The sequence below is a fragment of the Toxotes jaculatrix genome, chromosome 7, assembly GCF_017976425.1.
Source record: "Toxotes jaculatrix isolate fToxJac2 chromosome 7, fToxJac2.pri, whole genome shotgun sequence".
Classification (NCBI taxonomy): domain Eukaryota; kingdom Metazoa; phylum Chordata; class Actinopteri; family Toxotidae; genus Toxotes; species Toxotes jaculatrix.
The window spans coordinates 18675322-18688705 of record NC_054400.1 but is presented as its reverse complement, the minus strand read 5'-3'; the positions used below and the strand labels follow the sequence as shown (position 1 = coordinate 18688705).

Here is a 13384-nt window from a genome sequence, read left to right as displayed (position 1 = left end):
TGTTGGTTTAGGTCTTTTCATGAAAGACAGTAATGAAAATACAGAATTTTGTCAATCAGTATTTTAATCTGAAGATGTTTTCCATGGTCCAAACACTAAAATAGATCATAAAACAAGATTTAAACCAACAAACTGACCTCACGTGAATGACACATTTAAAAAACAGAGGTTAAATCTTAGCTTACAAAAGGCATGCTCATCAGTGTGATTGCATCTGTTTAAACACGGTAATGGACAGTCAATTGACTCTACTGATTTCACACATCATGTTGGGTTTACACGTCTTGAGGGGCACAACTGCATTTATTTTAAAAGTTGTGTAAGGCCTTTTCTGCCTCACGTGACTACAAGTTTGGGGGGGGGTAAATCTGCGGGTATGGGGTTTAAAAGCAGTGAGCTTTCCAGGCATCTGTCACCTGCTCTCATCTCTGCTTTAGGCCTTATTACTAAACCCAAATTTCACCAAAGTGTCAAGCTGCATTGTGGGTAATGTGGGCACAAAGTTTTGACAAGGAAGAAGAAAGCAGGGAACAAAATAAATAAATAAATAAACCTCTGATCGAGTTTGATCCCTTTTTACCCCCAAACCGTCTATTTAAGGTCCGCCAATGCTATATGAGTGCAATGCTAAATTAGCATTCTGGTAAATTTAATGCAGCTACCATGAGTGAAAGCTGGATCACTGTACAGACTTGAGAATCCTACCTATCCGCACCTATCTAATTCTGCATTACCTGAACGAGATGTGTACACTCTAATGTCCAGAGAAGCAAAGACTAACCTAAGCCAGCCTAAAAAAAAAGAGCTTCACAAAACCACGCTGGCTGTGGCGCAGTTATTGGCCGAGATTCCGATGCGTCGGCGACACGTGAACATTTTGCGTAACTCAGCGCGGAAGCGGTCGTGCAGCCAGGCGTAGAGGAAAGGATTACAGCAGGATGAGCTCATGGCACACAGGTGACAGAGCAGCTGAATGAGCAGAAAGTATCGCTTATCAATCAGGTCAATGTCAATGTCCCGCAGAACGTTGAAGACGCTAATGGGCATCCAGCAAATGCCAAACGCCGCCACCACCAAGCTAACCAGGCGGAAGGTTTTGCGTTTGCGCATGCGCCGAGCCACTGCCTGGCTCTGGGTATGGTGGCCAGGTACGACACAGTTCCGCAGTTTGACGGAGATGCACAGGTATGAGATGCAGAGCGCCGACAGAGGGAGGACGTAGGTGATGAAGAGAGTGCTGTACGCATAAACCAGCCGCTCCCTCTCCTGGCCCATCCAGAACTCCTCGCAGATGGTGAAGCCCTCGTTCTTAAACTCCACGTGGTAGGTGTGGGCCACAGCTGGAGCCACCAGACCGCAGGACAGCAGCCAGATCCCTGACAGAAGGTAGGTGCACGCCAAGACTGAGATGCGCTTTCTCAGAGGATGAACTGTGGCATAGTATCTATAAAGAAGGAGAGACCAGAGGAGAGTCGGATCAGATCAGTTCTATTTATCTAAACTGTGAGAGAAAACATGCCAGACTAGTTAATTTCAAAGACGAACAGCAGCATGAAAATGACAGTACAGCTATTAAGGTAAATCGTGCTTTTTATTTTCACAAATGTCGTATTTTAAAATCTGCCACTGTGTACAGGGTCAACAGACAAAGCAGGTTTTGGGCTTCGTGCTCACAGCGTAGTGTGAGGAGCACAAAACCTTGGGGACCTGAAAACATTTCAAATATCACAATGTTCAGGACTTGTGGTTGGGTAGTGGAGGAAGACTTAAGAGAAAAAAAATCTGTGCTATGCTATTGTAACATGTACCTGTATTGTGTTTGTATATATTCTGGACATTCTTCAAATCTCAGTTATTTTCAGAGATGGCATTAAAAAAAAAAGAATCCACTACATCCAGGTGCTTACATTTGCATCTGCCTCTGCAATTTGGTGCAATTTCCTTCAAGAGATAGTGACATTCATTGTGAGCCATTATGCAGCCCTATTATTTATACATTTATGTGGAGTTTATATCAGGGTGACTAAGTAGGTTTGAATTTATGCCTCAGACTGAAAAAAAAAACCCGCACTTTGTTGCCTTTTTGCTCATCTGATGACGCATTGGTGCATTACAAGTATATAGTTTCTATAGTCCACAGTGTCCTTACTCATTATGACATACCTGTCCACACCGATGGCAGTGAGAGTGAAGACTGACACGTACACCGTCACGGGCTGGATGAGGTACACCAGGTAGCACATGAAACTCCCAAAGACCCAGCCGTGTGGGTTGAAGGCGTAGGCCAGCGTGAAGGGGACACATGTGGCGCACATCAGCATGTCGGAGAAGGCCAGGTTTCCGATGAAAAAGTTGGTGACGTTGTGCATTTTGCGCGTGCGGCAAATGACGTAGAGGAGCAGGTAGTTGCCAAACACGCCCACCAGAGCCACCAGGGTGTGGCAGGGAATGATGAGCGGCTTGAAGGACTGCAGCAGCTCCACGCCAACGAACTGAGGGCTGCCCTTGGAGGAGCTGTTCTGCAGGGCCACCTCAAAGACCTGACCCGTGTCATTGCCATTCACGTCGTGCGTGGCACGTGGTGTGGTGAGCTCAGGTGCCCAGCCGCTGCCTGCGCCCTCCATCCCAGAAGGCTGATGCCAATCTGGAAGGGTGAAATTCGTAATTACCATAAGCTACAGTGCATGTGTTCAACAACATGCACAGTAAAAAAATATGTTTTGAAACACTGCCAAACCAAGTATAAGCTGGAAGGCGTGAACATAAATCCCCTGCTGTAGACATGTTTCTACATTTTTTTCCCTCGATTAAGTTCAATAGAAATTTTCAATTTTATTATAGTCCCCTGCTGATAAACTCTGCAGTGAGTCAGTTCCCTTTATTTCCCTCGTGATAACACGTGATAACGAGTCCTTTGTAGTTCCAAAGGAAAAACAAAACAATAAACACTAACAGTAAATTCCTTTATTTCCTATATTTAGAAACTGCTACAGAAATGTGTTATCATTCAGTTTGTTAGTCTTAAATGAGTGAGGTTTATTGCTGCAGTGCAGTTCTGCCATCCATGAAGTGGGTTGTCTGTCACCGTGAGTAGGGAGCCTTTCAGTTTTGAAAACACAAACTTAAACACAAACACTAAATGTTAAAGCAAATGCCACTGCGTTACTCAGACGTGCTCTGGACTATAGTGTGCATGTGTAGCGCTGTAGGTGTTGATTCCTATTCAAATCAATTCATATTAAGCCCGAAATTTAGGGACCCCCATTTGTGGCAATGTAACTGACACGTTTTTGACAAAAACGTGTGTTTTTTTTTGTTTTTTTAAATGTAGTGTTCAGATTTGCAAAACAATGCTGGATAAAAAATAAAAACCAGCTGTGGAGTTCTAGTAGAAAATCTGTAGAGACAAAAAAAATATTAATCTCTGTGAGATCTCTGTGTGAAACACGGAATGCTCCTTCTGATTTGATAATATATTTTTTTAAAATCAAAACCATAATTAAAGTCTAAACCGTCCTCCCTGAAATCTCCCTCCAGGCGCAGTAACGTCTCTGTACAGAATGATCAGCGCTGATCCTGCGACAATGTCGGATTTATACTACACCAAGTAGAGCAGATGTTTTTAAAGTAATCGTTTCTAACGCAGCCGTGTCCCCTTCTGCCAAGGAGAATAAATACATACTAAAATAGTGCTGGCAGTATTGTGATATCAGAGACATTCAGTCAAATAAAGATACAGAGATATTGCCTGTCTGTTCTCCAAAAGAGATACAACCTTAGAGTGCTGCGATGCAATCAGAAGGTAACTGTACAGATATATATTTAAGTCTCTATCAAACATACATGTATGTATAAATAAAAAAAAATTTTAAATCCAGCATGAACAATTGGGAAAAGCCTTTTAAATAGTTTGCACCAATACAGAATTGATGCACTTGTTTGCATCAAATCCATCTTTCTCTTAACAACTGAAATAATTGCTGCGCTGACTTTTAGTCCGAATTAACATAAATTTAACCTAATCTCGCGTCTCGAATTAAAGGGGGAAAAAAGCAGCATACCTACCGTATGTTAATTTCTCAGTTTCCAGCTTCAGAGTATCAGAGCAGGGGAGATCCAGCGCGGAGTCTTTATGCGCCTCTGGAGAGCTGCGCGCTTCTCACACGAATGAACGCTGAGCAGCAGCACTAGAGCCATGCATCCGTAGTCTGAACCTTTTGGTATTTCATGTGCCCTGTGTATCGATTTGCATTGTAATTATTTATGCGGCAATCGTCGTTAAGCGTTAAGCGTTTGTTGCCAGGCGATCAACAGGTGCAGTCAGGCTGACGAGGATGGCTCGCTTTTTATATATCTGCCTTTAAAGTTGACTGACAGCCTGATGACTGAAAGAGCATCTGAGGCGTGTGTCTCCGCGGATGATACTTAAGCCTGCAGAGCCTCAAAGAAATTTCATGTGCAGTACTCTAACTGCAGTACAGTTACACCAACAAAAGCTGAAGAGAAGTTACGGTTTGATCTGCCGTTTCGTTTCTGCACTGTTATCCACGATATGTGATCGAGGATAACATTTAGAAATACAGAGGACACATTAAATTTCCATTAAGTTTTATTATATTTTATTATACCAGTGATGAGTGATGGGTTATGGTGAGGGCCACCATTTTATGCATGCTCCAAAGCTCACACTTCTGTCTGGATTAATACAGCAGAAGTCACTGTCACTGTGGCTGTAATGTTTGAACTCTCATCCTTTACTGGTCACAAATATTTGTAAAAGGGACTCAGGGGCAGACTGATAAGGAGGTGACGTGATGTGAATTCTGAATGTCCAGTCGCTTTTGTGAGGAGACCAATAAGAGATGGAGCTTTGTAGGCATTGTGTTTCATTTTGTGCAAACTGCTTCTCATTTTGTCCTAAACAAGCCAGCTGGCAGATACAAAACAATCACCGCTATACTCTGGGAGTTAGTGGACTGATCAATAGCCTGGTGTGAAGCCACATGACCCAGGCCTCGTAAAGGAGAACCTGACTTAACGTACAAAGTGGAAGTTGTATTCACAGTGTGGCTGAGGCTTCAGCGCGTTCATTTAAGGCTACAAGAGTTTGGTTGTAATCAATAGAGGTTAACTCTCCCCACTCTTCTCCTGGACATGCAGCCAGTCATAGCTCAGTTCCCTGTCAGCAGGATCTGTTAAGGCAGAGGTGAGCTCAAACTTATCTTCGAGGCTATTAGATTTTAAAACACAAAACAGAAAATACAAAAAAGAAGTGCTTGAAAAAAAAGATACAGTTCCCATTCAACTTCCTTATTATAAAAGTGTCATATGACTAAAGTCAAACTCAAAGTTGTTGGTCAAGTAATTCAATTGGGAAACAACCAGCAGAGGAAACTGAAGTTAATCCCTTGTCCAAATCAAGGACCTCTTTTAAAAACTTTGTGAGAATATTGTAATCAGAGAAGATGAAGATAATCAATAAGCAAGACGTACTCTATTATTGTTAATTAAGTTAATTAATTTAACTTGTATTACTTCCATTCTTACATTTTACAGTACATGAACAAGCATGTTTTTGTTCATTCATTCGTGTAATTGAGACAAAAAACATCTCAACAGCACAGTTGTGCAGTAGATCATTGTGGTTGTTTCCCTGTCTGGCTGGCTGTGAAAAGTGTTTCCAGATTTCAGGGCATTCAAGGGATTTGAGTTGCATGTTCTCCAGTTCATACATGTATGGTCATAAATACTGTGCAGCTGCAGTCATCCTGTTTGACATTATAGGCCTAATTTGTCTATTGCCAAGAAGCTAACTGTCGGGGGGGGTACATGTGTTTTTGACTCATGCATTAATTTAATTACAGTTCAGGCATCAGATGCATTTGATCATAGTATCTACTGTTCTTTGTACGTGATCACGAGCAGCTGTATAAATTTGTTTGGAGGGAATCAAAGCTACTGTAAAAGACCTCAGACTGGCTTCACAGCTGTATGCAGATTTGCTGTCATAGTAAATTGGATGTTGGATGTTAATTTTATTTATTCCTCAACAGTTTTGTTCAAAGTATGTACAGTGTTTGAGAATTCAGTTTTTGACACTGTGTTGACTTGCGTGTTTATGTTCATATATTTTCATGATACACATTAAATCCAAGAGTGGTCCAGTCTTGTTTGATATAAACCTTAATGATTTCTGAGAAGTGCTTCTATTAGCTGGACGCCTATTTACTTTTTTTCTGCCTTTTTTTTTTTTGCAGTCTGTGTAAGTTCAGTTTCCATGGTAATATTTGTATTTAGGCAATCCTCTTTATTCATGTATCCAGGGATAACTGCACGTGGAACATGAGGATTCATGTCAACAGCTTATTCCAAACTCGAAACCTGTGATATGAGCAAGTATCTGCCAACACTGTGTACATGTAAGCATGCTCAGATGCAAATCAAAGGGCTCCAGACAGCGTCTAATGGCTCAGAGTCTGTATGATGGTGGACGTTGATTATCCTCGTTGTTCACCCGAGGTCACTGAAATGAAAAGAGCAGGCTCACTGCCTCCATTAAATACCTTGTTGCAACCTGTTTCTCAGAACTAAACATTGTGCAGTGACAACAGTCGCATAGCTCACAAATGAAAGGAGGGCTCCAGGATATAAAGTTAGTTAGATAAAAGCTGTGTGTTTTCAAAAAAAAAGTATGTTTTTCTTTAATAAAATAAGAAAACAATGCTAATTTTTGTATGGCTCCATTACTGCCACACAGATGTGCATGACAGTAGAGAGGGTTACTCATTGATGCTTCCAGACGAACAATCATTTGCCTTATAATAAATTCACATCATTTGGAAATGTTTCTTGATTGAGTGGAAAGGAAGTGCTCCTTAAAAAAAAGCATTATTTGGATAATATAACAGTAAAGGCTCCATATAATTCAATACAAATAAAATGACACATGAATCTGGTCGATGAGGAAAAAATGTGTAATGTGTGGAAAAAGATACATTTGTCACCCTGACCTGTGATATTTGAAAAGAATCAAAAACTGGCAAAGAAGTGCATCAAGCTTACAGATGGAAAAATGGTAAATGTTTGTACAAGTAAATGTTTGTGAGGATGTTTTAGTCAAGGCTGTTTACTCAGCAAACCCAGTTCAATTATTAACTGCTGTGTGCACAGCAAGTGTTTTCAATACATTTGTGATGCATTTTTTGTGACTGCTTTTCACAGCTACTGAAAGTAGTTCATGAAGCACCCTCTCTACTTTGATTGCAGTAAGCAATATATGGCTGCTCATGTGAGGATTATCCCTCTAAAGGCCACTGATATTGATTCACCTTACATTAGTTAGTGCTGGTGTGGTGTGTGATCATCTCTCTAACAACATCCAGTATATAGCCACGCACAGATATGATTATTTCTCTTATGTTTTCAAAATGCAAACTAGAACAACTCACTTAAAGGTCAATTTAACATAAAATGACTCACAGCCAGTCATGACATTAATTACATATTCATGCCCACCATATATATGAAGGTTGTATAGGAACAGTGAGAGTTTGATGAGAAGATTGATACCACTCTATTTGTCTGTTAAATATGAAGACACAGCCAGCAGCCAGTTAGCTTAGCTGGGTATAAATTTATGCTACACGAAACAGCAAGCACGGTGCTGTCCAAAGGTAACTAAATCTGCCCACTAGCACGACTTAAGTTAAACCCATGTTGGGAGACTATCTGTGCAGGTCTGACCCTCCTCTTACCCAGAGATGGACACAGGTCAGACACTGCCTGGCTTTGGTAAACTGGCTATGTGACCAGGAATGGAAGCTGTAAACTGACGTTACTAAACAAACCACATTAAACATGTTAATTTAGAGGTGGCGTTGATGGATTTTGTTACCTCAGGACAGAGCCAGGTTAACAACCTAACCTAACCTAACCAGCTACTTTCTATAAACTTTTAAAGATTCTCCCACTTCTGGCAGCCTTCAAAAAATAATCAACAAAGAAATATTAAATGTGAATATATAATTATATGCTGAAGTCTGTGACTCTTTGACCTACCGGCAGTATATTGCTACAGGCAAAAGCAGATAAAGGCAAAAAAAAAAAAATGAACAGAAGGATCACTGCACTGCTGTCATACTGATGATGCACTCCCACACACACAGGGCACATGAACACATCCCTTTCTTATGTGTCTCACCTGAAAAGGCATCACAGTCTGGTCTCTCTGATAGTTACTAATGACAATCATGGAAAGTCAACAGAAATTCAAAAAGCAATCATGTTATCCATGTTATACATTTACCTATCGGTTTAACAGCATTTACTTTGCAATAGCTGCACCTGCACTAGTATTTACAGGAAGCTGGAAACAGAGCATTTCAATGTGACATGAAAGGTTCAATCTGAATATTTTCAGTGAGGCTGAAAAGCCCCATTGACACTGATTTCAGATCTTCATCAAAAGCCACAAGGTCAGGGGGAAGCGGTCAGAGCCAGATGGATGGACTCAGCTATATAATCCAGGTTACGGCCGTTGATTGCACTCACGTTTAGACAGCCACTGGGAAGGAGGTACACGTGTCTCCTCTTTGACAAAAATTCCACCTGCTGATCTATATCAGACCGAAAAACACAAGAAGTACAGAGAAAGCACGTTTTTAAGATAACACTGTGGGGCTTTGTTGATTTATTGTAGGGTGCTGGTAGTGTTTAAACAAAATGTCCATCAGGAAAAACATTTTTGTAAGAAAATAATTATATCAATAGCAATCACATCTCTTGTTAAATAAACAGGAACTGTAAAACTTCTGTTAAAAAAAAAAAAAAAAGTCCCTTTGATGGCACCAAAATCATGAATATTTGTCTAATGAACACTGATTAAGGTTAAGGCCTATGATTGCACAGGCATAAAGTGAGCCAAACATATTTTGGGGCTGTGTATAAAGTGCAATAATTGCATGTTCTATTCAAAAGCAGCCAGAATGTGAGGCCTTGAATCAGTTCAAAGTGATGAATCTATAAAAATGTACTGTAAATGCTAATTATAAATTTCAAAGGATTATACAGAGAAGAACAGAAAGTGCTCAGCTGTCATTATTAGGGGCTTGTGTAGTGAATCAGGTGCTGTAGATGATTAGAAAAATAGCTCTATGTGAGTCAAACATGGCTGAAACTGTGCTCACCGTTCAAGCCTGTACAACAGTAGAGTCCACCTTGTTGGGTCAGGTGGTCCCAGCAGCCTGGAGTACCCAGAAGCCTAAGCTTTTCTCTCAAAATGTGTCTGATCAGCATACATCTCTCAACGATGTGTTTAACTTCTCCCTGCCTGTGAGACACAGCGGGCAACATTCGTTATCTAACATAGTTAGATAAACAGGAAAATAATGTCTAAAGTATATAATTCAGTACCTGCAAATTGTCAAAAGATCCAGTGGACAAAAAGTGCATTTTGAAAATGAAGGATTTTGTCAGTAGAAACATTAAATGCTCAACACACTGTCAGGTCAACTTTTTGAAGCCTTGCATGCACAAAGGAATTGTCCAAACAGTCCAGGCATCATTAGGGACATCTACTGACAAAGAGGCAATGCATTTTTTTAAATATCAGATTATTCATTCAAGTGGACCATGACTCACCATTCAACAAGATGGGCTGGGTTACTGAGCACTGTGGCAACAACATGTGCTCCTCCTACAGACGGCTGGGCCCACAGCGATCTGACTATTTTGTTAGCTTGAGACCGTGCAGATAACATGAGGGAGTGCTCCTTAAAGATGCACAGGAGGTGTCCTACAGCCTCCCCTGGTGAAGGGAAGAGGAAGATAAGCCTGGTGTAAAGAAACAATATGTCATATTTTCTATCTCTTGTAACGCTACTACTGAAAATTAGTTGAAGAGGGAGACTTTTGACTGAGAAAATAAGCTGCTCAGTTCTGGGTGAAAACAAGTCGAATAACAAGGCAATAGAAAACATGACTGCGACTGTTTATACAATGAGAATGTACTTGGAGACTTTGGAAATCAGTGAGACAAACATGTATATGGTGTTGCTCTCATCTATTGTATGCAGAGCTAACACTATCTGAGTGCACAAAAGAAAACTGAGTTCAGATTGACACATTGTGTTTTCTTTTAATAGCAGAACGGCTCTGGGTTGTACTTTGTGTTGATTTAGCATCACAGATTACAGCCTTAGTTTGTAGTGTGGGCGCATTTTGATAAGCAGAGTCTCTTTGACCATTGAGTGACACACATAAATCCCTGAAATAAATGTTTTATTTTTCTCTTACCATAAAGGCTAAAGCAGTGGGAGAACGACTGGGCACAAAGTAGTTCCATCCCCTGTGATGCACAGTGCTGTACAGGCCAGGCATCCCGCTTTAAATCTCCATAGCAGAGCGCCTGAGCAGGCAGCAGGAGGAAAGGGAAAAGCCTACGCCTCTGTTGAAACAGAGCCAAGAGCAACAAGGGCAGCAAATAATGATTTAAGCAGCAGTTAAGAGCTACTTGTCTGATAAAAATTATTTTATCCTCTGCTAAAGATCCATAAATGTACACGTCATTTACCATGATGAGTTGTGTAATCACAGCCCATTGATTCTGAGAGAGATCAGCTCCAGTTGGGTAGTGGGCAGATGCTGACAGAACAACAACACTTTGCTCAGGAGCCCTCTCCAGATCCTCCAGAAGCTTCTCCAAACAAATGCCCCGCTGCTTGTCATCCCAGTAATAATACTCACGGATATCTTGGATCCCTGCTGCCTGGAAGATACCAGCCAACGAGTCTGCGAGGAGGATCGAGACAAAACATATCAGATGCCTAAAGCAGAACAAACTCCTACCCTAGCAAGTAATCACAGTATTATGCCAGCACTGTGAGTGAATATGATTTTTTTTATCTCCTGTTTTCTTCATTTTATGGTGAACGCTTTTAAAAAATAACTGAATTATTGCTTTTTAATATCTAGTCTGAGCTGCATTTGTAATGCAAATTAAGCATTTTTACAGTTTCTAACAGGTGTCTCTGTCACATATAGTGTATTTTTTCACATTTACAAATCATAAGAGTGCGTACCCACACCAAGCACACTGATATTTTTACTGCTTGTTTTTTTTTAAATCTAGCAATGATTATATGACACGTGGCAGGCTGTAGAGGTAAACGTATTGTGCATATATACTGTAGTTGCAATCACCACACCGAGGCCGATCAGCTGCAGAGCATTCAAGAGCATGACTTGATGAGTGCCATCACTTTAAAGCCAATAAACTGGTGGTTGTGTCTTTAAATGCTGTTTGACAGAAGTGAGGTTTTACTTACTATCACAAGGGGAAGAGAGGTAGACCGGCCCGCACCAAGTGACATCGTACCAGTGTCTCAAGAGTTCAGCCCCAAGACGCACAGCAGCAGTAAAACCAGGAGTTTGGACACCTAACACCTGCAACAAAAGTCAGGAAACACAAGAGCCGAGTTATTAATATGATCTGCAGCACTGAAAGATTCTGATCTTGTTTTGATTTATTCTGAAATTGAATCTAAATGTAAATCCATGACTGAAAATGACAGATTGCACAGCGCTTCCAGTTCATGACAAGGCTAATCGATCTCATGATTACCTACAGCCTTCTGCTTCATCTCTCTGTGTTTGTTGCTGCACAGACTGAGGTGTAGTTATATACCTGAGCTGTAATTAGTCACAGTGCATATGTACAGTTGAGATTACCCGGTTGTCTGCTATTTCCTGAGAGCTCCTCCCCAAAGTGACCTCTGTGGCTCGCCTGGTGAAATCTGTCAGCCCAAGAGAAGATGGATACTCTGGGCGAAGTGTGGGATCAGCGCTTAACTGTTGCTTTATCTTCCCAACAAGATGCAATTCAAAGGTCTTCCCTTCCTCACCATAATACTCTGCAAAAGACAGTTATTGTAAAAGTTTTTTCCATTCAACAAAACACTGTATTGAACCATGAAAAATCATTAAGATATTGATATGAATTGGAAAAAGAAAAGAAAGGTCACAATGAGGGAAAACTGTAGCCTAACTGAGACTCTCCGAAAATTCATCCTAAAATAGAACTAGTTCTTAAATACAGTGTGTATTGTGTGTACACAGCCAGATTCAGTGTGTGATTTGTTGTTATCATGTCATCTAGAAACATCCAAGAATTAGCAACAATCAGGTAAAAAAAAAAAAAAAAAAGTTTAGCCCATGTGGATATGGTACAGATTCTCTACGGGCAATATGCTTAAGAAGTTATTGTCTTTACTACTGCTATTGTCTTTCAATAGCTGTATGGTATGTCTAGGTAAAGATTTAGAAAATTATTGTACCATTAAAGAGAAAGTAAAGTGTAAAAAGGGGTGATTTTAGGACTGTGTTTGCTTGCAGATATGCCGAGAACACTAAAGTCCATCCAAACCCTCCGGCTGTCCCACTTTTTGTGGCTGCAAAAAGGTGATTACAGTGAGAGGAGACCGAACCTGCAGGCTCTAAAATGCCCCCTTTAGAAATGTGTTGGTGAAATCACAGAGGCACTTTGCCCCTGTTTTCCACAAATCCTGGAGCCACTGTGCCATATAATGGAGAACTATTCCACTATGACAGTGTCTGTATTTATTGATTTTTTTTCCCTGAAATTCTCTCTCTAGCTCACTGTGAGCTCTCCACTTAAAACATTTGACTAATACAAAATGTCCATGAACCCCCAGCCTGAGTCAGTAATTCAGTGTAAATGGACTGCAGGTGTCAAATGCATCATCTAAGTCTAATGCTCTGATTTAGACTAAAGTTGCTGAGGCCCAAATCAGTCCCGGCTCCTGCTTTTGTAACCTACCATGTAAACTACATGACTATCACCTGCCAGATATGCAAATTTAAAGTGACAGCCTACTAATAAACACCTCCCTCACCTACTGCTTCCGGTTTGGACCTTTAAAGAAAAACAAAAAGTGAACCGTCATAAATAAATAAATAAAGGCGGATGTGATCGGACTCACCTGTCCCTGCTAGGTAAACTTTCCCGGCCCGAGTGTCTTTCTTGAATGCGGACAATAGTTTTGTTTCAGGACTCGCTGCTGCTGCGGAGTGAGCATTGGTAAACACAGAGGGATGACCTCCTGGGTCTCCATCTTGTTTGACCCCTTTATTCATCACGGCCACTGCTGCCTCGGCTCATCTTGAACCCCGCTAGTCAAATCAGCCCCGCTAAGCTGCGAGCCTTTTGTTTAGGCACGGTTGCCAGGCTACAGCACGTATCTGGATACTGTCACCCCGGCAACGGCGATGGACGAGTTTGTCACTCCCTTATTTGTGGATCTGGTGAGTTTACTTTTGCCATCACACTGAGCTGTCATCAAATAGGTTAGCCCGTCTGGAAATGAAA

The 13384-nt window shown here is 41.0% G+C and overlaps 2 protein-coding genes across 2 annotated transcripts; both read right to left on the bottom strand.

Moving 5' to 3' along the window:
* Positions 1-46: 46 nt before the first annotated feature.
* Positions 47-4149, bottom strand: prlhr2a (prolactin releasing hormone receptor 2a). Its single transcript, XM_041042621.1, has 3 exons — positions 4066-4149; positions 2164-2644; positions 47-1444 (listed from the first exon to the last, which is right to left on the bottom strand). The coding sequence occupies exons 2-3, from the start codon at positions 2622-2624 to the stop codon at positions 808-810; spliced, it is 1098 nt and encodes a 365-aa protein (XP_040898555.1). The 5' UTR covers positions 2625-2644; positions 4066-4149; the 3' UTR covers positions 47-807.
* Positions 4150-6387: 2238 nt separating this feature from the next.
* got1l1 (glutamic-oxaloacetic transaminase 1 like 1) lies at positions 6388-13237 on the bottom strand. The gene is made up of 8 exons (XM_041041780.1): positions 12999-13237; positions 11728-11909; positions 11325-11442; positions 10571-10788; positions 10294-10444; positions 9640-9805; positions 9186-9328; positions 6388-8615 (listed from the first exon to the last, which is right to left on the bottom strand). Exons 1-8 carry the CDS (start codon positions 13150-13152, stop codon positions 8476-8478), a joined length of 1272 nt encoding a protein of 423 aa, XP_040897714.1. The 5' UTR covers positions 13153-13237; the 3' UTR covers positions 6388-8475.
* Positions 13238-13384: the final 147 nt, after the last annotated feature.